The sequence below is a fragment of the Mastigoproctus giganteus genome, chromosome 1, assembly GCF_048544385.1.
Source record: "Mastigoproctus giganteus isolate SK-2022 chromosome 1, ASM4854438v1, whole genome shotgun sequence".
Classification (NCBI taxonomy): domain Eukaryota; kingdom Metazoa; phylum Arthropoda; class Arachnida; order Uropygi; family Thelyphonidae; genus Mastigoproctus; species Mastigoproctus giganteus.
Window position 1 is genome coordinate 100330349 of NC_143575.1, and position 26015 is coordinate 100356363.

General features: G+C 35.4%; 1 protein-coding gene across 2 annotated transcripts in view; it reads right to left on the reverse strand.

The window, feature by feature from the left end:
- Polr1B (RNA polymerase I subunit Rpl135) overlaps positions 1–26015 on the reverse strand; it is a 332313-nt gene that overhangs the window by 54851 nt on the left and 251447 nt on the right. For both annotated transcript variants that reach the window (XM_090381414.1, XM_090381406.1), the window contains 2 exons: positions 19647–19885; positions 1033–1174 (listed from right to left, as the gene is read on the reverse strand). In XM_090381414.1, the coding sequence (XP_090237540.1) occupies positions 1033–1174; positions 19647–19885 (381 nt within the window). The remainder of the gene's footprint in view (positions 1–1032; positions 1175–19646; positions 19886–26015) is intronic.

Here is a 26015-nt window from a genome sequence, read left to right on the forward strand (position 1 = left end):
ATGAGGATTATGCTGTACTGTCTCAACAATGTTCTCTTGCTCAACCACGCTCGAATGCAATGTGAAAGTCAGGAAGTCAGCTGGTATCTTACAATGTTTTGAAAACTTGAATTGGTGCATTGCCGAGAATCTACGAACATTACTTAACTCCTTAATTATTCAGAATCACATCCATTTTCATATGAATTTTTTTACTCAAAATTGCATCAGAAATCAGCCACTGAAGTTTTTCCATATCTTTGTTATGCCATATCCCTATATATATAACTTATTTATCTGACTAAATGTGAATTTAGTTTTTCAAAATTTAATGCTTTGAATTATTTTACTCCAGTTAATAATATGTATGCATAGTGTAAATTAAACCTTACACTAAACAGAAACAATAAATTAAAATTAGGTGGTTATACCTCCCTGTAATTCATGTTTGTATTTTAGTAAAGTTAAGTCAGGAACCTTCCTACCCATCCTTGGATATTACAGCAATACTATTGCTACAAATAAACAGCAATAATGCTTCTCAATACGGAAGAGCAATTTATCTGAAATGTGCTATACTAGAGAAGCTTGTGATTGTAAAGGTGCTGCATAAGAGGGATCAATGCAATATAAAAAACTTTTTTTAATGAATTTTAGTTTTAAAACATTATTAAAGCAAAAGGTCAACCAACAACTCACAATGTGTATTGTGCTATTACTAGCATAATAATAATTTGTAAACAAAAACAATTTTACCTTGATTTCCAAAACTGAATTCTAAAACTAGATTCAGTATTCACTTGGCTTTATATAAATGTGATACATAAACTTAATAGTTGACATCAAAAATTATAAATTGAGGCCTTTTTCCCCCACCCTTTTTTTGATCAAGCATTGATTCATCTTCATTATTCAAAAAAGCGGCAAAGAAAATGAAAAACCTGACAAATAACTATAAAAAATTTCTGTTACTAATAAGACTACTTAAATTCCATTTAATTTTTTTGCAATTTTTATGGGTAAGGTTTTTGCAAAAAAAATTAATTTACTTACAGGTATCCAAAAGGTGATACATATCTTTTGTAAAATTTCTGTTCCAGTGTCATTGCCTAGTAACTTCACTTGATAAATATACGCAGTTTCAGTAGATTTATACTTTTGTACCTTAGTTTCACCAGAAGCTTCATCGATGTAACTATAAAAATAAAAAAATTAAATCTAATGGTTAATTTTATGATTTATAAGACTCAAGTTAAAATTAACTAATGTTTACTATATTATTAAACTTACAGTTTTTTTTTTTAATTTCTTAAATGAACACTTAAAAATCCTTAATAAAAACAGCACTCACCTCAATGATCCGTTTTAGTTACATGAACTGTGAAACGGGAAAGGGAAGTCTCTAATCAAAAAACTAACATCAGAAGTTAAGAATCGTGAACTAAAAAATGTAAATTAAAGAATTAAGCCCAGAGGAGGGAGAGGTGCACTACGTCATCCTCTAGTTGTCAATTATAATACTGTAAAAGTTATGGTATATTAAAACAGGGTTAAGACCAATAGTTGTTGTTGTTGTTTGTTTGGTTTTTAGGAGCATTAGCAACTAAGGCCATATTGCTCCGGGATATGCGGTGGTCATTCCCTGACCTTTCCGCATCTTCCGTATTTGGTGGTGACGGGCTCGAACCCCGGTCTAATCAAGAAGCGTGTGCTACGCACTGCTGCTCCTTCCCACCTGGCTACGGAAGGCGCACCAATAGTTGTGAACGATGGACTTTTGTTTTGATCATCTTCAGTTGGCACTAGTAAATCTTAAGTACCCAAAATGTTTTGCTGAACACATGGTATTTTAATTCACATGAGATTCCAAATAGAAGAGGAAACCAGAAGTTTGGTGTTAAGACGGCACCATTCTATTATGAGGTTTTCCTATTGAAGGAGCTTATAGCTTGAATTTAATTTAATAATAGTAATTGCCACATCAACTGAGAGAGCTCTGTATTTCTTTGATGTGTTCAAAAGCCATTAACGTGATAGTATGTGCATGTATTTGCGGTGGTGGATAGTCCAAATTTGTTGGTGGTGGTGGTGCTCTCGATGTAACACACATTGCAATCAGACTGGCATTTGATTAAATAAACCATGTTATTAATATCTTTTGTGTCATATATGTGGGTTTCTTTGTATTTGTTAAAGGGGGTTCCTAATTTGTTATAAGTGGAAAAAATTAAGGAAATATCTGTATAAATAAAGATTTGACGTAGCCGTCTAGCGATCTGACAATGGTAAGGGAGAACAATGCAAATATTTGAAATGTCAGGTTTTTTATAACAGAATTGTCAGAATTATTAATGTTATCCTTGACTGCTGAAATAGTATGTTGAATTAGCTTAATGGGGTATTTCCTGGCTGTAAATTTTTCTGTAAGATATTTTAGCTCAATAGCCAAATCATCCTGTGAATTGCGGTATTTTAAGGGGTTAAAAACTTGATTATAGAGAACAGATTTTTTTACACTAAGGGGAGTGATGCAAATGAAAGTGTAGATATTTACTTACCTGTGTTTGTTTTTTTCCCCTGCAGATTTTCATACGTAGCCTATTATTTAGCTTATATATGAAATGGTTAAGAAAATTAATTGTTATTTGTTTCTTCTTCCAAGGTGTATTTTAATCTGGGATGAATTGAATTAAACTTGGTAAAAAAGATTGTTAATGGTAATTTTGTCTCCGATTATTAAAATGTTATCAGCATAATGGATATAAAGTTTAATACCTGCTGGAAATGGTTGAAGAGTTTTATGCTCTATGGTAGCCAGGTATATTTCAGTTAGTGGGGGCTGATATTCCCAGACCCATGGGTAGTCTGAAAATTTGTTCGTACACCTGACCTTGAAAATAGAAATGTCTGGCTCCGATTAACACAGTGACGAGTTCTAAAATGCTATCAATGTTAAGTGATGTGCGGCTGGTTAAGGTACTATCCGAAATTAAAAGATCATGTAAGGCTTGTAAAGTATGGAAGTTAAGGCTTGGATCGTAAAGTATGGAAGAACATCACAGAGCAAGTCCGAAACCCTGCGGCACCTACAGCAGCATACTGGTTGCGTGGCCAACCGCCTCCCCCATCTGCCAGCTAAGGACCAAGAAGAAGAAAGAAGAAGGCTTGTAAAGTGTAATCTAGGTCAACATTTGTGTATAGGGACACCACATCAAAGGAAGCTAACATATCATTTCCGGAGATTGTAATGGAGTTTATCTGTTCAAAAGCTTGACATGTGTTATACACTCGAAATTTAGAAGTTTTCATAAGAGGGGAGATGATTTTAACTAGGAAGGATGATAAGGTATTCATAATAACATTTTGTCTCATATGTTTCGTATCATCAAACTTCACAAACCTGATCACCATTTACGTCCAATTATTTCCTACAGTAAATCTACTTTTTCAAATTTATCATCTAGTCCAAAAATTCTAGCTTCACGAACAACTGTGTGTCCTGAAGAACCAGCTTGCCCTTTGTCCTTTTAAACGTATCTTCTTTCATATTCCCAACCTTCAACCCATGAAAGGTACAAAGTACTAATACCATTTGTGTTTGGAGTTTTCATAAAAAAAAACCAAGCTCTTGATAATATTGTCATGTAATTGACTTGTGAAAACACTTAACTGTCTAAAATTTATTTTAGTGATGAGGCAATATTCCATCTTTTGAAAAGGTTAACAGGCAATGTGGGGAAGTGAAAATAACCACATTAGAGACAACCCAAAGCACTGTTTTAACAAAATGTTGTGTGACATTTTCATAACTCGTAAATGAGCAACTTCCTAATTATAATTGGGTATAAAATGCCCATCTTCTGACCCACTTATTTTACTCCTATTTACTTTTTTAAAATAAGATCTGTTATTCCAACACTGCCTGCAACTGTATATATATTACAGGAAAGGATACATAATGCAATAGCAAAATTCCAACACAAGAAGTTATGAAATGTACGGGAAAAAAAAAAACATAAATAAATACCATTCTGATGTCTACATCTAACTTCAGTAAGCTTTTTGAATTACACATTGATTCTCATTGCAATATTGAAATTGGTGTGTGTATAAAAGACTTATTAATTCTAGCCCATATATATACAGGGTGATTCAGGAGGAATAGTAAAATATTTTGGGAGGTTATAATCTTGATTATTCTGAATGAAAATTCATATAAACATGTGTCCAATTCTCATGCGTCCAGATACAGCTGTTTGAAACTGGCATGCACAGCTCCCTGAATCAGATGTGACAAAGAAGCAGTTATATCTGACACTGTTTGGTGTTAGAAGTGTTTTTAAGAATGCCACACATCTTCACATATGCTGAATATGCCGATATGGTTTCTGTAGTGGAAGTGCTACTACTGCTTGTAGAGAATACCATCAATGGTTTCCTAACAGCAGAATACTGGATTCAAGAGTGTTAACACCAAACTGCATGAGACTGGTACAGTTCCCAGTGCTCATATTTCTTCTAGACATGCAAATGAACAAAATGTAGATGAAATAGAACACATTCTTCAGTTGGTAGAACGTAGACCTACTATAAGCACATGAAGAATTTCTACATATATCGGTGTTCCACAGACAAGAGTATGGTGAACATTACGTGAGCACGGCTTGTATCCATTTCACGTACAGTGGGTGCACCTTCAACCAGGAGATGACACTCAGCAATTCGAATTTTATCGGTGGGTAAATGCTAATCGCTGATTAATTCCATTAATACTGTTCAGCAATGAAGCTACTTTCACCCATGATGGTATCAACAACACCCATAACTCTCATAGGTGGTCAGACAAAAATCCAAATGCCACTGTAGAAACAAATTTTCAACATCACTTCTCTGTAAACATGTGGTGCAGTATCATCAACAACCAGTTGATTGGTCCTGTTGTGTTACAAAATCATTTTACAGGGCCAATTTACCTAGAATTTCTGCAAAATGAACTTCCACTACTACTGGAGGATGTTCCCTTGGCTACACGGATTGTTATGTACTTCCAGCATGACACATGAGCTCCTGCACATTATACCCACCTGGTGATATAATATCTAAATCGAATTTTCCCTGAACGATGGATCAGCTGACATGGTCCCTTCATTGCCCACCAAGGTCTCCAAGACCTCACTCCATTAGATTTTTGTTTGTGGGGATGGATGAAAAGCACAGTATACAAAGAAAAGTGAATACAAGAGATGAATTGTCGCTTGCCTTTTAGATACTGCTGCCCTCATAAAGGAACACCAAGACAACCTCAGAAGAACAACACATCATATTACCACAAGAGTTGCAAAGTGCATTGAGGTTGGCAATGGGATTTTCGAACATTTATTGTGAACTGTAAAAAATTTGTTAATTATTTGCATTTTGTATCATTCAAAAAGTCATTTATCGTTCTTTAATTCCTTTCATAATAGCTTTGTGTGTGCCAGTTTCAATCCGTATCCACTGAGAATTGGACACATGTTTATATGAACTTTTTTACTCAGAATAATCAATATTATAACCTTCCAAAATATTTACTATTACTCCTGAATTGCCCTGTATATATATATATATATATATATATATATATTTATTTTTTTTTTTAATCAGCATTTCTAATGATTCATTTTAAAACAAGTCAAAAAGGGACTTTAATAAATTCAGAACCAGTAGAAATAATTATATATCTTCTGAAAAACTTAAGATCAAATGGAATAAGGTAAGGTGGAAAGGTATATCTTAGCTAGAAATCTGAAAAGTTGATTTCCTATAACCAGGCCGGGAGACTTGTAAAAACAAAGAGGAATTTTCAATGTAAACTTGAGTCACATGACAAAGTGAAAATATTAGTGTTTACTGTTTGTTAGCATTCAATTCACATAATGTCAACTTTGATTCCCATCTGTTCAAAGCTGTCAATCAACCTACAACATTGGAAGATCTTTTGATAATCAAAACCTGTGAAAATTAAAAGTTTTAAATTTATGTGATTAACTTTTAAATATATCATTTAATTATAAATGATATATTTACTATTATTATCAATATTGCCAATGTACTAAAGCAACACAAACTGAAAAACAAGAGATGATTACTTACCAGATCAGTTCCTGAGTTACAAGAACTCAACTTACCTATTAGGGCTTGCATAAAACCGAGAAATTTCAAAACCGAGTTTAACCGAAGTTTACTCTTAAAACCGGTTTTAAAACCGATTTTGTCAAACTTAGGGAAAACAATTAAAAGCTTATAACACAGGTATTTATTTTATCTTGGGTAGATTGTACAAATCGTAATCAAATCTTTTAAACAAAATATATCACCTCATAGTAAAAAAATTAAAATGCTCCAAAAAAGTAACCAGCTTGAGATTATACAAAATTACAAATTGTATTCAAATCCTTTGAATAAAAACTATCTTCTCGTATAGTAAACAAAAAAATAATAAGCCCTATAATAATAATAATAATTAATAAATAAAAATAATGTAAAAAAAACAGCTTGGGGAAATTACTTGACTATTTATTGCTCAGCTTTTTTCTGAAAATGATCCTTTAAAAAACACAGTATATTAAGCATTTTTCCTGATAGACTTGACCTTATTTTTGTGTTAAAGAGACCAGTGATCGAAAACACTCTCTCAGATTGGACACTTGTTGGTTTAATGGTCAGCAGTGCTCTATAAACTTTCTCCAGCTTTTCACTTCTACTGCTAGTTGCCTCCAAAATTTTAAATTCTTTGCTGATTTCCAATTCACTCGGATATTTTGAAGGCTCTTCAGTTAATCTCTTTATTACACTACCATACTCTCGCATGAGTGTATCTTCAACATCGGAACTAGACAAGTCTTTGTTTTCTTCTAAAAGAACAATTCGTTTATTTTCAGTTTCTTCATTCAACGCTAAGACTCCTTCGGAATGTTTTGCAAACAATCTCTGACAAATCTCTTCAGCATGCTTTTTCAAAACTTGCTTACTTGGAAAATCAAAAGTTCTTGAACCTGAATCTTCTTTGCTAAACTTTTTGAGGTTGTGTAGATAGCTCAGCAAAACCACAGTTTGACAATTTCGTCTTGCATTGTAACGCTGCAAAAGGCTTTGGTGAAACTTTAAAGAAAATGGGTTTTCTGCCGTATCAAGCTTAGCAAGCAGAAATTCTATTGAAGACTCTGCTTTAAATAAGTCTGTATTTTCTGAGGTTATAGCCTTCAGAATAATTTCAACTGGTCGCAAAGTTTCACATAGCAATTAAAGTGTTTTCCAGTCATCGTCAGATGACTGGAAAACACTTGAAAACACAGTACTGCACATAGAGCATTTGGAATGCAATTTTTAAATTTCAAAAATCTCTCAATCATATAAAATGTGCTATCCCATCTATTCTTGCAATCTAATATAAGTTTATATTCTTTCCCATTAAATTTTGATTTAACAAAATTTTGTAAAATGTCATTTTGGTAGGCGATTTTCGAAAAAGCTTGCAAATTTTTCTGACTTTGTTAATAGTTTGTGCAATATTGGCCATTGGATTGAAGAAATAAATGAGCTCATCAGTAAAGTCGGTTTGATAAAGCATGCCTTGCTGTCTTTCTTCAACTTCTTCATCATTACTACTTTCTTCATTATTTTCATTTTCTTCATTGTCTTTGGGAGACTCAGAGACTGTGGCACCATAATTGATTGCTTTTTCATAAAGTACATCTATAACTGACAGATGTATACAATGGGCAATACATTGTTGATGATTAGGCGTAATTTGCTTGTCAAACTTAATCATCATTGCTGCTCTCCATCGGTGGTGCAGGGAACAATATCCTCATCCAAGTTCAAACCAAATTCCTTCAAGTGTCCATTCACAATTTGCTCAGTTCTTTTGCTATCAAGTGAACCATTAATCTCAATAAGACCTAACGACCAACGATTGTGTTTTGAATGCACATTTATATTCATATACCTTTTATTTTGTATAGACGTATATTCGTCTAGAGTCAATGAATACCGTGCACCCAAAACCAATGAATTTTTGAAATGCTGAATGAGTTCTTCTTTCTTAGTTTTATAATAATTCAGAACCATATTTTTAATTCCATTCACTGAGGCTGGTGGTAATTTATCGTTTTTATTTCTCTGAAGGTGAAGGCTTGATTGTATAAACTCACTCTTGGCAATTGAATTAAAAGAAAATCCATCTAAAGCAGCTAATTTTGAAGTCTCTTTTTCCATAGATTTTTTAACGATAAAGTTTTCTAATGTTCTTACGGGAGGTTCACTGTTATCTTGTTTAATGTCAATCTGATGCATTTTCTTTAAATGCAACATCAAAGATGATGTAGATCCCCCAGATGACTTCATTATCTTCTGACATTTTGAACATTGTGCTTCATCTTTGCTTTTCGAGCAAAATAATTCCATACATTTGATTTCATCTTAGACATATTAAGAGTAATAGATATTAATTAGTATGAATTTATATCACCGACAATTTTAAATAAAAATATTGAAGATAACAAAGGCACAATACTATGCGTCACTCCCACAAGCACTGAATGAAGAGTTTAAATGAGGCAAGTTTCAAAATTTTCATGAAAGAAATTTTTTATTTATTTACCTGCAAATTTTTTTTCCCAATTAAATCTATTGTATTTTCAAAATTACATAAAATCTAAATTTGGTGAAGCTGCTTTTTGGAGAACATTTGATCGCAAATTTAATAAGAATAAAGAAGCAAAAAACTTTCTACGATTGAAATTTGATGCAATATTCAGCGAATCTGTTTCTAGTGGGTAACCAACAATAAGGCGCGTTCCATAACTTGCCTGGCGAGCAAGATAGATGGAACGGAGAAATGTTGAGCATTTCTTTTACGCTATCGCTCCGACTCACTCAGTCGTAAATGAGTACACCTGCATCGTGCCATGATACAGGTGGGAAGATAAAAGGTACCCCTCCTAGATTTGGGCCACTTGCCCAACCAAAACATAAAATAAAATAAAATTAAATAAAAAAAAAACATGTTTAAAACATAAAGCAGTTGAACGATCCAGACAAACGAACAAACAAAAGAAAATGTGCATAACAAAAAACTATATTCGAGGGCTAAGAAAATATTCGAATCTGGTTTTATAAAACCGGTTTACAAGCCCTACTACCTATCATCATGCATGTGAATAAATCTAAATAATGTGAATAAGGTAAAGAATACAATGCTTTCACAAATGAATAATCTTCAAATATTTATTTTTTATCTGATCAATTAAGAAAAAAAGGTAAACTTTGCTGTATCAATGTTGAGTAAAAAACAAATTATGAAGTGTTCTCCAGGTAACTTTAATTTTCATGCTATCCTAGCAAAAGCCGGATATGATTGGTTGGGCTACTGTTCTTCATCACATTCCTTCAACCAAAAAGATTCATTCAATAAAATAATACTGTTGACAGTTCAGCTTCTATACTGAATCTTTGTTGAAAGTCATGCCAACTTTGCAAGATACAGACAATGATCATAAAACAAGGAATGGGCAGTTCAATCTTGCACTCTAAACTGAATGCAAGATCAAACAAATTATTAGTCATTAAGGTGCACATTTCTTAACTACAAGGGCAATCATGTTTGTTAAGCACAGCCTATAACCATATATTTCTTTAAATGTGCTTTTCTAATGAATGCAAGATATTTTGTGGCTGTTACAATATCAATGGTTTTTATTATGCTGTTAGGTTTGAGTGATGCAAAAATTTTGAAGGGATAACTTTGACAATAATTTTAAGATTATTTCTAAATAACAGAGTATATTCATGTAAAGTAATAAAGCCCAACTTTTTTCAAAGATTAACTAAACCTACCCCTGTTGGAGCCTGTAGATGTGTTGCTTTACAGGATGGGGATTAAGTGCAAAAGGTAGAATCAGAAAGTTCTAATGTAAACAAATATAATATTTCCAAATAATTACTCATACACACTGAATTTTTCAAAATAATTTTAGCAATTTATAGATTTTTCCATCACAAATGCATAGATATATATATATAAAAAAACTTCTTTTTTTATGTTGTTGTTGTTTGTTATTTTGGTTTTTAGGGGCATTAGCAACTAAGGCCATATTGCTCCGGGAATATGCGGTGGTTATTCTCTGATCTTTCCGCATCCTCCGTATTTGGTGGTGATGGGCTCGAACCCCGGTCTTTTTTTTTTTTTTTTTTTTTTTTTTTTTAATTGCATTTGTCATAGCTGCCATAACTTCTGCTTCGCCAGAAAATTGTAATCCCTTTAATGAGCTTTTTAATTTGAGGAGAAAAACAGGGATGGGATACACTTAAATAGAAAGGGTGCAAGAATATTTGCTGATGCTATCGAGGCGGAGTTAGGTGGGTCGGAAAACTGCTAGCTTGGAGGGGGATTAACAGTAGCCGCTGGCAGAGGTAAAAGTGATTCTTGCACTACTTTTATTGAAATGCAATTGAGCAGCAGCCTGGAAAGCAAGGCAATGGGGATTTCCAGGACTGCTAGGAGTCATAGTCGAACAAATAAATACATAGGCTGTGTTAGGGTAACTAAGGGTAGAAACAGGTGCATGTATACTTGCATGTACCCCAATACTAGGAGTATAGTTAATAAACTCGATGAGTTTGAAGTGCTAGTCAAGACATCAAAGGCATGTACTGTTGGGATATCAGAGACATGGTGTCACACAGACATAAGCAGTGCAGAACTGGAATTCGGGGAATACAATGTGTGCAAAAAGGTTACACAGGACAGAAAGGGAGGGGGGGGTTATCTTGTTAGTTAAGAAACACACACAATCTAAGGAAGTGCATCCAATTGATGTCGGCGGACAATGCAATGTTGAGTCTGTTTGATGTGAGATAAGCAATGGGAAAGGAAAAATAAGAGTGGGTGTGTGTCATAGGCCAAATGAACCTGATGAGTATAATGAGCAATTGTGCAGAGAAATAGAGTGGGCCAGTAAATGAGTGTCTTATAATGGGGGATTTTAATTTCCCAGAGATTGACTGGAATTTGGGGGCTGGTCACTCACACACTAGCAAGGCTTTTGTGGATTTATTGGATGATTGTTTTCTACAGCAGCATGTTCGGGAGGCAACTAGAGGGAGTAATACTCTTGATCTGATTATCAGTAGTGATTCTTCATGCATCAAGAATCTGCAGCAGATAAAGGAACCACTAGGTGGCAGTGATCACAGTGTGCTGAAGTGGGATTTACTCAAAGAAGTAACTACCATCAAGGGTAAAGGGACGGGTTTTTGCTTTTGTAAAGGTGACTATGGAGGTCTGAGACAGTATTTAAATTCTATATGGTGAGACCAACTGATGATGTTACCAACAGCAAATTCAAAATGGGAAGCATTCAAAGAATTAATCTTGGAAGCTACTAAGCTTTTCATACCAATAAAGAAATATTGTTCAAGATTTAGCCCTAAATGGATGTCAGAAGAACTAATGAGACATATGGCAGAGAAGAAAAATGCATGGGATACATATAAATTAAGATCTGACAGAGAAGCCTATGATGGATATAAGTTGATCTGTAACCAAGTTACAAAGGAAGTTAGGCAGGCAAAGGCAGATTATGAGAAATCTTTGGCAAAGGATGCAAAGAAAACAGCAAAGAGTTCTTTACTTATGTAAACTCTAGAAGGAAGGGGATGAATCAGATTGATCCACTTGATATCGATGGTTCAACTGTTGATGATCCTGCTCAGGTAGCTAACAAACTAAATGAATATTTTGCATCGACATTCACACATGAGGAGTTATTCAGCGAGGGGAATGCCAGAGGTGTATTCAACTCTGGCAGTAAGCCAGATAATCTTGTAAAAACTGAGAGTAAAGTGGAGGAGAAATTGTTGAAGATAAACACAAGAAAGGCACTTGGGGTGTATGGGCTCTATCCAGTTATATTAAAGGAGGCAGCAAAGGAAGTAAGCAAACCCTTAGCCATAATTATGAGAGCTTTCCTGGACTCAGAGGTGATGATGATGATTGGTTGGTTTTTAGGAGCATTAGCAACTAAGGCCATATTGCTCCGGGATATGCGGTGGTCATTCCTTGACCTTTCCGCATCCTCCGTATTTGGTGGTGACAGGCTCGAACCCCGGTCTAATCAAGAAGCGTGTGCTGCACACTGCTGCTCCTTCCCACCTGGCTACGGAGGCGCCAAAACTCAGAGGAGGTACCCATAGACTGGAGATGTGAAAATGTGACCCCAATCCACAAAGGAGGATCAAAGGGAGACACAGGTTAGAGAAGCATTGCAGGATCATCTAGACAAGACTTCAGTTATAGATCGGACACAGCATGGGTTTGTTAAGGGGAAGTCTTGTCTGACAAATCTGATTGGATACTATGATGTAGTCAAAGGAACTGGATGCGAAGAATAACTTTGATATCATATATTTGGATGTTAGAAAAGCCTTTGATACTGTTGCACATGGAAGACTGCTGCACAAATTGGAGCAGTGTGGCATTGGAGGCAAATTGCTGCTGTGGATAAAAGGATGGTTGAGTGGGGGAAGACAGAGTTGTAATCAATGGACACTGCTCTTCATGGACTGATGTTATTAGTGGAGTCCCTCAGGGTTCAGTGTTGGGTCCATTGTTGTTTTCTGTATTTATAAATGATATTGATGATGGTATGTCAGGCTTAATGTCTTAAAGTTTGCAGATGATACGAAGATTGGCAAGGTTGTTAATGACACTAATGACAGTACACTGCTGCAACAGGATCTAGAAAAGTTGAGCAGATGGACTGAGAGGCGGCAAATGAAGTTTAAGATTGACAAATGTAAAGTACTACATATGGGAAACAGCAAACCCAGAGCAACATATCAACTCTGTGGTACTACACTGACAGTGTTAGAGAACGAAAAGGACTTGAGGGTAATTGTTCAGGCAGATATGAAGTTTTCTGAGCAGTGCAGACAGTCTGCAAGAGTAGCTCATGGTATCTTGTCAATGATATACAGGAATTTTTTTAGCTGAGATAATGAGATGATTATCCCCTTGTATAAGGCAATGGTCAGGCCACACCTTGAGTACTGTATATAGGTCTGGAGGCCTCATTTTAAGAAGTATGTAGAGTTGTTGGAACAAGTACAGAGAAGGGCAACAAGATTAGTGAATGGAACAAAGGGTTGCTCTTACGAAGAAAGGCTTAAGTTTTGCAAATTACAGTGTCTGGAGACTAGGCACCTGCGAGGTGATCTGATTGAGGTGTATAAAGGTTTGAATGGTTTGAGCATGCTCAATGCTGATGGGATTCTTCCTCTTGCTCAGAATAATCGCCTGAGAGGCGATTATTCTGAGCCTATAAATTCAAATTGAGGAAAGATGGTTGTAGGATAGATGTGCTGAAGTTTGCCTTTAGCCAGAGGGTGGTTGATTGCTGGAACAAACTTCCATCTGCCGTTGTAGAAGTTGATAGCTTAAACAGATTCAAGGCAGAACTTGACAAACATTTGGAGCGAGGAGATGGGTGAAATAAGAGGTGTTTTTTTTTTTTTTTTTTTTTTTAAGCTGATACTATATAAGCTTGCTTTCTTGCACCATATGCCCTTGCTAATGCTAATGCTAAAAGAAGAAAATAAAATAAAAATTACAAGGCATAAGATCATGTAAATATGATGTATAATATAACTAACATATCTGGAAAGGTATTCATAAGTTGTTGATGAGACCTGATTGCATTTCAAGCCCTCAGTGTACACAGGGCTTCCAAAGGCAGATCCTCTTACGAATCAGTGCCTTATTTTGTGCACTGTGTTTGTGTGTGGCATGAATTCAGACCTGACTGGCTGGAGATGCCTTTGTTTGTCATGCAGAAAGAGAGGGAATTAAGCTGAAGTTTACCATTTTATGGGAAAAATTTGGATGGTTGAAGAAACGGTCACTGCTCTTGAAGGAATTAAATCAGGGACTTGTCAAGTACACAGTTGCCCACCTTAATGTTAGAACCTATCCCTCATGCATTTGGCTGCACAGTGGGATCACCATGAGCAGGATGCATGCATCTCACCGAGGTAGTTATTCTTGGAGATTCTATTGTCAAGGTTGGTTGGTTGTTTAAGGATTTTATGGTGCATTAGCATCTAAGGCTATAATGCGCAACCTTTATTGTCAAGAAAATGGGGAATTTTTATACAAGATGGATAGGTGAAATTATCTATTAAGGGCACAAAAGGTCATCCGTTGTACACATTGGTATTAATGCCCTATACCTGTTAAGTAAATCCTCATAACGATAATGAGGATTTACTTAACAGGTATAGGGCAATATTGAGAAAGAGACACAAGCAGATATCTTTTAAGGGCACAAAAGGTGATATTGTTGTACATGTTGGAACTAATGACATTAAGAGTGACAGATCTGCAGATTTACTCAAGCATAGGTCAATGTTGAAAAAAAGTAGTGAGTTAGGGTTGAATGTGAAGGTATCTGCAATTCTGCCCAGACACGATAGGAGGGAGTATATGATGAGAGCCTTGTTGATCAATTCGGCCCTGGAGAGATGGTGCAAGGCTCAAGGGGTAGAATTTTTTTCAGCCTGGTCTGTGCTTGTTGACAGGAGAGACTGCTTCTACAGGGATGGGGTAAACTTAAATAGAAAGGGTGCAAGAGTATTTGCTGATGCTATCGAGGCAGTGTTAGGTGGGTTGTAAAACTGCTAGCTTGGGGGGATACACAGACTAAAAGGTTAACAGTGGCCAGAGGTAGAGGAAAAAGTGACACGATAGGAGGGAGTATATGATGAGAGCCTTGTTGATCAATTCGGCCCTGGAGAGATGGTGCAAGGCTCAAGGGGTAGAATTTTTTTCAGCCTGGTCTGTGCTTGTTGACAGGAGAGACTGCTTCTACAGGGATGGGGTAAACTTAAATAGAAAGGGTGCAAGAGTATTTGCTGATGCTATCGAGGCAGTGTTAGGTGGGTTGTAAAACTGCTAGCTTGGGGGGATACACAGACTAAAAGGTTAACAGTGGCCAGAGGTAGAGGAAAAAGTGATTCTTGCACTGATTCTAGTGGAATGAGCAGCAGCATGGAAAGTAAGGCAATGGAGATTTTCAGGAGTCGTAGGGGAACAAATAAATACATGGACTGTGTTAGGGTATCTAAGAGTAGAAACATGTACATGTATACTTGCATGTACACCAAGCCTAAGAGTATAGTTAATAAATTTAATGAGCTTAAAGTGCTAGTCAAGACATCAAAGGCAGATATTGTTGGGATATCAGAGACATGGTGTCACGCAGACATAAGCAGTGCAGAATTGTAATTTCGGGAGTACAATGTGTACAGAAATGATAGACAGGACAGGAAGAGAGGAGGGGTTATGCTGTTAGTTAAGAAACATAAAATCTAAGTAGGTGGTAGATGACTCTCATCAACCAGTGCAATACCACCACTTTGCTTATTGGAGGCTTGAAGTGGTGAAACCCATGTTTACCACGGTACTAAGTACTATAGGTTTTGATACCTTTCGTGTTTGGGATTTTCATTAAAAAAAAAAAAAAAGTGCATTCAATTGATGTTTGTGGACAATGCAATGTTGAGTCTGTTTGGTGTGACATAAGCACTGGGAAAAGAAAAATGAGAGGTGTTTGTTATAGCACCAATGAATCTGATGAATATAATGAGCAATTGTGCAGAGAAATTGAGTGGGCCAATAAATCAGAATGTCTTATAATGGGGGATTTTAACTTTCCAGATACTGACTGGAACTTGTGGTTTGGTCATTCACACACTAGCGAGATTTTTTTTGGATTCATTGGATGACTGTTTTCTACAGCAACATGTTCGAGAGGTAACTAGAGGGAGTAATACTCTTGATCTGATTATCAGCAGTGATTATTCATGCATTAAGAATTTATGGGGGTGCATAAGTAATTACATGGACTCTGCAAAAGTTACTAAAAAACAAGGATTGGTGCATATTTGCTATTTATACATCAATACTAATAGCACAGTAAATATATTTGAAATATATATGCAGTAGACTCTTGATTTTCTGGATAGAGGGTAAAAAACAAATCCTGGATATTGATTTCTCGGTTAATCAAAAAATACAGAAGTCCCCGACATAAGTAAGAGATACGTTCCAGGACTTCTTACTTTGTCGAATTTTACATAACTCGGGAATGACTAGTAACATACCGATACTATATTATTATTGACAAATCTGAATTCAGCACGATACTTGTTAATGTTTGACCATTTCCATACATTCTTATTAGTTTAATTTTCTGATCCAAATCGATCGCTTTGGAAACATTAAATCAGGTTTCCAAAGTCAAAATGGTCAAAATTAAATTTTCTTTAAAGAACTTCACAGGATTAAGGCAAAAACTCACTATTATTACCTCGTGCGAGCTTCCTTGAATTTATTTAAGCCAACAACTTCTACAATGACAGAGGGAAGTCTGTTCCCAACAATCACCACCTGCTGGCTAAAGGAGCATTGAGCTTGTTCAAACCATCAAAGGCCTTATACACCTCAATCAGATCACCTCGCAGGTGCCTAGTTTCCAGACTCTGCAATTTGCAGAGCTTAAGCCTTTAAGAGCAACCCTTTGTTCCCCTCAGCAATCTCATTGCCCTTCTCTGTACTTATTCCAGCAGCTCTACATCCTTCCTAAAATGAGGCCTCCAGACCTGTATGCAGTACTCAAAGTGTGGCCTGACCATTATCCCTTATACAAAGGTATAACAACTCCTTATCCCAGCTAGCAAAATTCCTATATATAATTGACAAGACTCCATGAGCTGCTCTAGCAGCCTGTCTGCCTGACTCAGAAAACTTCATATCTGATTGCACAATTACCCCCAAGGTCTTTTTCATTCTCCACTACCCCGAGTGTATTACCACACAGTTGGTATATTACACTGGAGTTACTGCTACCCATATGCAATACTTGGCATTTGTCAATGTTAAAATTCAGTTGCCACTTCTCAGTCCATCTGCCCAACTTTTCTAGATCCTGTTGCAGTAGCATACTTTCATTAACAACCCTGCCAACTTTCATATAATATGCAAACCTGAACATTAAGCCTGATATACCTTTATCAATATTATTGATAAATATAGAAAACAACAACGGGCCCCACATCGAACCCTGGGGAACTCCACTAATAATATTACTCCACAAAGAGCAGTGTCCATTGATTACTACTACTACTCTCTGTCTTCTCCCACTCAACCATCCCTTTATCCATGGCATTAACTTTTCCTTAATGCCATACTGCTCCAATTTGTAGAGCAGTCTTATGTGGAGCAGTATCAAAAACATTTCTGAAATTCAAGTTATGATATCAAAATTATATTTTGCATGCTTCTCTAATGTTTTTCACTGCAAAAAATGTCCCATAGTTTCTCTGATGAAACTGTTCTCAATTTTTTATTCTTATTCATATGCTATCCATATCTGATATCAGTATCTTAATCTCATAGCTACAAGATTTATTCAAGCATTATGGTTAAGCAATCTTTTCATTAAGTTTTTTTTTTTTTTTTTTAATGATTACACTGACCAACATGATTTTTACCACCACCAATATATTAGCTGTTTGCAGTCAACTTTTATGGATACATTTTGAAAAACAACTTTAAAATTTCGTGTCACGCCACAATTTCTACATATACAGGTTTTGTGTTTACCCATAATATATATATCTTACTAAAATTTAGTGAAGTAGATATGACACTATCTCTTGTACTACCTCCAAATAATAATGTTTGTATGTGCTTACAGATTTCAGTAATGTTGGGAGGGCTAAGGTGTTCAACCATGTCTGTTTGCCTCCCACCTCTTCCAGTAATGGAAAGGCAGTTGTAGTGTGTATATATGTATTACCTGCATAACCATTGCTTATTGTTTGTTTCTTCTGTGTTCAATTAATTATTTTAATGGATGCCTTCTAAGTACCTATGGTAGCAGAAGAATTGTGAAAGCAAACAGACGATTGCTATTTCTTCATGACAAATATATCGGGGATGTTCGGAAAAGCAAGCACAGTATCAAATGTCCTAATATATCATCTGCAATAAGGCCAATTCTGCATAATGAAGACCTTCCAATACCAGCCACCCACCCATATCTTCAGATAATGGAAGCAGTGATGAAGAAAGGGAAGATTCTTGTGTTACACATTTTGATGGACCATCCACTTCAACAGATTTACACTAACCAAGAAAAGTTGAATTACTTAGTTTATGATTTAAATTTATCTACAGAGCAAGCAGAACTCCTTGGTTCTAGGTTACAACAGTGAAGGTTACTGGAAGAAGGAACTAAAATTATAGTATATCAAAAATGTTATAAACAGTTTTCAAAATATTTTGTTACGGAAGACAGTAATGCATTCATAAAGATATTAGCAGTCTTCTGAATGAACTGGGCATTAAGCACAATCCTAATGAATGGAGTATATTTATTATGCCTCAAAATTAAGTTTAAAAGTAGTTTTGCTGTACAAAGAAAATGTTGTTCCCGTCCATCATTCTACTTCATGCTGTTAGCTTAAAATAAACATGAAAATATGTCCAAGATCCTGAGTGCAATAAAGTACCATGATACTGCTTGTAATATCTATGGTGATCCTAAGGTAACTAGATTATTCACTAGTCTGCACAGAGGTTTTAAAAAATACTGTTGTTTTCTATATTTGTGGGAGAGTCATACGACAGAAAAACATTATATATACTATGGAACCTTCTTTGGAAGGGGAAAAGTAAAGGTAGTAAACTTCCCATCTTATTTTTTAATGTCAAATATAAGTATGAAAAAATGTGAAGCATTGACCAAAGCCATTTTTCTAATGTAGCATTGAGCAAACTAAGTTGCTACTTAGTGCACTGATTTAATATTGCCAAAGCACCTTTGCCATGAATTGTCCTGGTATTGCACTACTCAAAACAAAACATTGTTTCTGTACAGAAATACGTTGCTGTTTTATTCACAGTGCTAGCAACTGTTTTTTTTTTTTTTCTTGACACTGCCAAGACTCAAGTCTCAGCAGTGGCAAACACTAAATATATAAAACAGCCATATACTTCTCCACTGGAGTAGTGTGTTTTATTTAGAGTAGCACAATATAAAGGCAACTTGTGGTGAAGGTTGTTGTTGTTGTTATTTGGTTTTTAGGAGCATTAGCAACTAAAGCCATATTACTCCGGAAATATGCGGTGGTCATTCCCTGACCTTTCCGCATCCTCCATATTTGGTGGTGACGGGCTCAAACCCCAATCTAATCAAGAAGCATGTACTATGCACTGCTGCTCCTTCCCACCTGGCTACGGAGGCACCCTGTGGTGAAGGTGCCTCACAATATGAGATCCATTAACTTAACAATAATGTTTCATGGCACTCATAGTACTAGCTTTCACTAATCATTTAATTTACAAAGGTTAAAGCTTAAGGTGATTCCATTTAAACTGTACCACTCTTTCTATCAAATTGCATAAAATTTTTAAAAAATAAACAAACAATAAAACCAAGAAACAACCCATCATTAATATGATTTTACAATTAGATATTTTTATTTTTTGCATGAAAATATTAGAAACATTTCAATGAAATCTGATTACACTGCAGTTTTATCTTAAGGCTAAGGGAAATTCTTACCTGCAAATTGGATCATCATGCTTAATTTTTACACCAATATACGGCAGACCATCAAGATCTATTTTATCTTCTAGGTAGCTATCTGTAGTTTTTCTTCCAAATACATATGATATGTGAGTTCCTTTGTCTCCTGCCAGCTGACGCAGATTAATAAATTCAGATTTATATAAACTACCATGCTTAAAGCCCCGTTCTAAAGATGCCTTGTTTAAAACCATGGCATCTTCCATATCATAACCCTAAAGGAAAAGAAATGACACCAAAGTTAGATGTGCAAAAATATATTAAAACACATTCAACAATAATTTGAAGCATACAATCTTATATATAAACATTTATTTATTGCTGGAAACCTATATTAGCTATGAGAAACCTATTGTAAATAGTGCAAAGCTCAATTTATGTAGCTATAAAATAAAAGCAAATGAGATTTGCAAATGGCATCATTATTAGAGCATCTCATACTATGAATTCCTAACTCATTACACACTGAATAAGAAATGCCTCCCAAGTAGAGAAGACTATTGTTGTTTATTCTCAGTTGAGTTCTATCACCCAGATGGCACTGTTTCAGAAACTCACTGTTTGTCAGCAGCAGGTAGGTGCCTGAGTTAAGAGCTGACAATACAGTTGTGACTTGAGAGATGCCAAAAGGTGTAATGGAAAAAACTTTATGAAATCCTAAATGTAACTTTTTTGAGGGCATAACATATATATATATATATATATATATATATACAGAAATCAAATCCTCGTGTACAGCTATATAAAAATAATGTATTATGAAAATACAGTTAGACCCATCTTTAACGAAATTCCATATAGCAAATTTTTTTGATTTCTCCCTGGTCATTACATTGAAAATAGTTTCCATATAACAAAGAAAATTTCCACATAACAAACTGATTTCGAGACACCTGGGTAAGCATTGTTTGCACCTCTGGCCTTTAAGCAATAGAGCTGATGCTGTAGAAAGAATGAATTAAGAGCTAAAAGGATTAAGTATTAATCTCTTTAGATTTTAAGAGTTAAAACATTCTAGAATTTAGTGGTGCCAGTAAAACCTATACAACCACTAAGTCTACTGTACTAAGAAGTCGCACTGGTCAACTGCTATCCGTGTGTCCATAGCCATTGACAAACATTAAGGCATATTCTTCATGCGGACATTGGCTCTGGTTAACCTGTTTTCTAACATAAGCAGAGAATTAGGAAAAAGTGATTTTTTTTACCCCGGAAATTCATGTGTTGTTTGGCAGAAATGAGTAATCCACACTTTCACTAAATTTCACCTGTCTCTATTTACATGGCAGGTACATGTGGTTCCTAAATCAATTTTGTTTTAGCTGCTGTGCAAGTAACCTTACAATGTCTAAGAGGAAATCCTTGAATGTAGTGGAAAAAGTGGAAGTGCTCAATAGTGTAGATCAGGATGTTAAAAAAAAAATGCTTTAAAATTTAGTATCCCTGCCAGTATTGTGCCAACCATTCTGAAAAACTGTATTTTGGTTCTCAAACTGTTTAAGGAAAAGGGACCCAGTCAAAATATGCAAAATTATGCCTGTAAGATATAGATGAAGTTAATTTTAAGTGGGTGAAGTTGATTTGAGACCAAAACATACCGATATCAGGGACATTAATAAAAGAAAATGCTATGGAGTAGCATTTTTTTCTGGGGCATAAAACATTCCAAGCCGTTCCAGCTGCGCCAAACATTCCAGCAGTTGGATAAAAATGTCCTCATCTGAGGCAAGCAAAGAAATGGGTTCTCTGTCACAATAATGGCCCCAAGAATTGGTCATTTCTTGCCAAAATATCTGGAAAAATAGTGTAATTGCCTTCACAGTTCCCATACACAACTGATCAAGATCCCAGACTTGTCTCTTCCCAAAGAAAGAAGGGTTGTGTTTTGGATCAATGCAAGAAGTAAACAGGGCTGAAACAAACTTATTTAAGGTAATCACAGAGAATGAATTGTAGACCTACTTTAAAAGTGTGGTATTAATACTGGAAGAAGTATGCAGTTAAAGGTAACTATTTTGAAGGAAATGTTGTTTGGAGCACTGTCATTAACTGTAATAAATCTGAACTGAAAGTTCCATTTATTTTGACTCAATCAATATATACACTGAGTGATCACTGAATTATGACCACCAACCTAATACTTCATAGATCCTCCTTTTGCCCTTAGTACAGCAGCTACCCGACATGGCATTGATTCAAAAAGATGTCAGAAGTGTTCGGGAGGTATGGCCAACCAAGCTGTGTGTAATGCTGTCAGCAATGCAGGTATGGCGGTGATTGGTGTATCCAGATGCCTAATATGCCTTTCCATAGTGTCCTACAATGCTTTATGGGATTGATATCGAGGGAGTTCGGAGGCCAATCGATATGTTGGAAGTCAGAACTGTGTTACTCAAACCATTCCTGAACAACAAGTGCCCGATGGCTCGGCGCATTGTCATCTTGGAAGACACCATCGCCATTCGGGCAAAAGTGTAAGGGTGCTTACACGTAGAATGCAGGTGACCGTTTACTTGGAAACAGCAGCCTAAATGAACAATGTAAGTCAATGGGAGTGCATACAATAAGAGCGTGTGGACAGCGGCATCGCTTCTTGTTTTAATCCCCCAGCTTACCTCAACAATTTAAGCTTACTGGTCTCAAGGAAATACAGATGTCACTCAACTGGGTATGCGTTGTTCACACCTCTGATATTAATCTGGCCTTCAGGCAATTTTTAGAACTGCTGTTGCTGTAGAAAGCACGAATTCACGGAAATGTAGAGAAAACTTGTAGTCCAAAAGTTTTAAACATGGATACTGAAATTTTGATTTCAGACTGACTGTTATGGATTTATGTTAAACGTGCAATATGGGATAAAAGTGTCAAACTGCATTAAATACCATGGAGAAATGCTGACAAAAAACAAAATAAAAAATATATATATATAAAATAATAAGAAAAATTCCATTATATTTTTTTATTTTCTCAAAGTAACAACAGTTCTTTCTTTTCTTCTTATATTTATTTGTAAAGTGCTAATAAATACCGTATGTAGAAATAGTCGGTCAGTCAGTGTTTTTATTATTCGAAATGGAAACAGCGTTTCTCTATTCGTTCTAAATATTTAGAAACTTCCAATTCATTACATAAATTATGATATTCAAAATTTTGCCTACTGTAATGTACACACATTGGGTATGCCCATCAGTTCCTTATTGTTTTCAATCTTGAAAAAAAAAATTACATAAATAAATAATCATTATGACAACGAAGAAATAGTTTTGGAATATCTAAAATGAACTTTTCATTACTTCATTTCTAGATTTATACTTATTGTTTCTAAAAACATCACATTAAATTTTATTATCATTGAAAACAATAAGAAACTTTTTAAAAAAAGTTTTTATTGTTTTGCTTACACAACAAATTGCAGCCTGCAGGGTGCGTAAAATATGCATTATATTTTAAATGAAGACAGTAACTGATAACACCCGTCGGTTCATATTTCCTCCCTTCTAATTAATCTGGGTTTTCCTTCTACAGTTAACGTTAAATGAAAATTAATTAATATGAAAAATGTATGTTGTATGATTTACATTACTAAGCTATACCTAAAAATCACTGATAATCAATCAAATTTAATCCGTTAATAGAAAATGTGATTCATCCCCCTCTCCACCAAGTCACGCAAGACAGTGGGGGTCCGCAAAAACGTATCGGAATTGGTTAGTGCTGGTTGTGCTGACCCACCTGCTTGCTTAAATGAATTTTTATTTAAGCTCGCTGGTTGTCGATGCCACACATTCATTGCAACATGGACATTGCAGCTCTTATTTCCAAAGTTTATCTTCGACGACCAGTATGGGATAAAACTGAAAAACTACATTTGAACAGGAATGCTGTAGAGAAATGTTGGAAGGAAATAAGCCAAGAAATGAATGTAGAAGGTAAATATTGAATACGGTGCTGTTTCTTGTATTCTGTGTATCTTGTAAACTCCTCTGACTGTTCGGTCGTCCCGGAGTATAAACAGAAAATTTATTTATTTTTATATATATATATACATATATGCATATATATAAATAACGATAACGTATAAATCCAGTAAAATATCTTTAATACTTTGATATATATATATATGAAATCTATTTTATATTAAATATATATGGTATGAGGTACAGAAGTATATAACCGGGTTAATATTTGTATTATGCTGGTTTTTTTTTTTTTTTTTTGGTTTTTTTTATAAATATTTTGTGTGGACTGTATAATCGAAAATCGATGATATTTGATTATATGACCAAATTATGAATTTTAAGGAATTTTTCAGAGAAAAAGATGATAATTGGGCAAGAAAATAAATATACACTTCATTTCAATATATATATATATATATATATATATATATATATACACCATAATTAGATAAGTTATAGTGCAAGAACCCTCCATAGTTTGAAAATTGAGGCAGTCCCCGGCCAACCGTACTCCCAGTAAAAATGAAAAAACATATATAATAGGTTAATTAATATAATAAGCCTTACATGGGAAAAGGTATTTTGCAAGGGACTTTTTCGAGGGCTAAACCCCTACAAAATATCCAACCCTAGTTAGGCTGAGCTATCAGTTTCTGTTTTAAACATTTTAAACGGCGTAATATTACGATTATATATATATATATATATATATATATATATATAATTGAATAATGTTTGAAATAATTAGAAACTGAATCTTACATAAAAAAGGGTAAAACATACATCAGAGGCAGCAAAAAGCATTTTCCTCTACATGACGCTTGAGATATAAACTTAAATGAGAATAATGATAAAAAATGGCATGGCAAGACAGAAGAGCGAAAATTGTGAAATTATACATAATGATCAAACCAACAGGGAGGGGAGAGAATAAAATTATTCATTTTTCGATTTGTAGCTATGCTACCTCCTCTCATCTTTCCAGTTTTTTTTTTTTTTTTTTTTTTCATTCTCCTCAACTGTTATTAACACATAACGCGTATTTATGTGTAGTAACTTCTGAACACTTCGCAACTTTAGCGTTTTTTTTTTCCATTGATAAATTTTTAATTCTTCCCCTGCAGCAACATTATCCCCTTCCTCTTTCAATTATTTCAGCGCTCATTCCAACGAATATTTAATCGAATGTCCTGCAATGGGCATTAGTAAACAACCCACTCCCTCTCTTTTCCCCTAATTATTTATCTTTTGATAAGTTTTCACCTGAAAATTACGGGACACCCACTGAATTGCAGGAAGAGATAATCGAAAATTTTACGGTAGCGGTTTTACCCAAGAGCTAAAGGGATTAACGTTCTGCAATACAGTAGCGCCTGTAAAACCTACCCCAGTAAGAAGTTGCACCGGTCACTGCTTTCTATGTGTTCATACCCAGTGAGAAGCTTTAGCTGCGTATCGCTGCTGGTTCCAAGTAAGCGGTCACCTGCGTTCTACGTGTAAGCACCCTAACATAGCAAGGTGTATACAGTCAGCAAGCAGTTGACAATAGTGGGGACCACTGATACGTTGTTCCACATGCACCAGGGGTCCAAGTTCCTGCCAGTGAAACATGCCCCACACCATACAACCGCCTCCACCAGCCTGCACTTTTGATACCATACATGATGAATGAAGAGCCTCATGTTGTTGATACCAAATCTGTACACTACCATCCACGGAGTGAGGTAAATAATGTGACTCATCCAACTAGCACACCTTCTTCCAGTCTTCTAACTTCCAACTTTCATGCTCTTTGCACCAGGCAAGTCTTTTAAGCCAATGAACTTTGGTTAGGAGAGGATGCCGTAGGGGTTGTCTGCTGGTATAGCCCATATATGCGAGCTTGTATAGGCTATACCATACAGCATAAGGCAATGTTTCGGGCACTGGAAAGACAAAGCATAGATACAGGAGTCATATACTTATCTGGGACAAGTTATTAGCTGTAATAATGATAAATGGCTGGAAGTCAAGAGAAGAATAAATTTTGGATGGATAGCATTCAGGAAATATAGTCACATACTGAAGAGCAATATCCCAGTTTGTCTGAAACATAAAATAATGAACCAATGTATACTCCCCACCATGACTTATGGAAGTGAAACTTGGGCACTCACCAAAAGAATGGAAGAGAAGCTGAGAACTACACAGCGAAGAATGGAACGAATTATATTGGGAATCAGACTCTTAGATAAGAAGAGAAACACATGGATCAGGCAGCAAACTCAAGTAAAGGACATTCTTATCAAAACTAAAGAACTAAAATGGTCTTGGGCAGGACACATAGCTAGAAGACATGATGACAGATGGACTAAGAAAATAACAGAATGATACCCAAGAGGAGCTA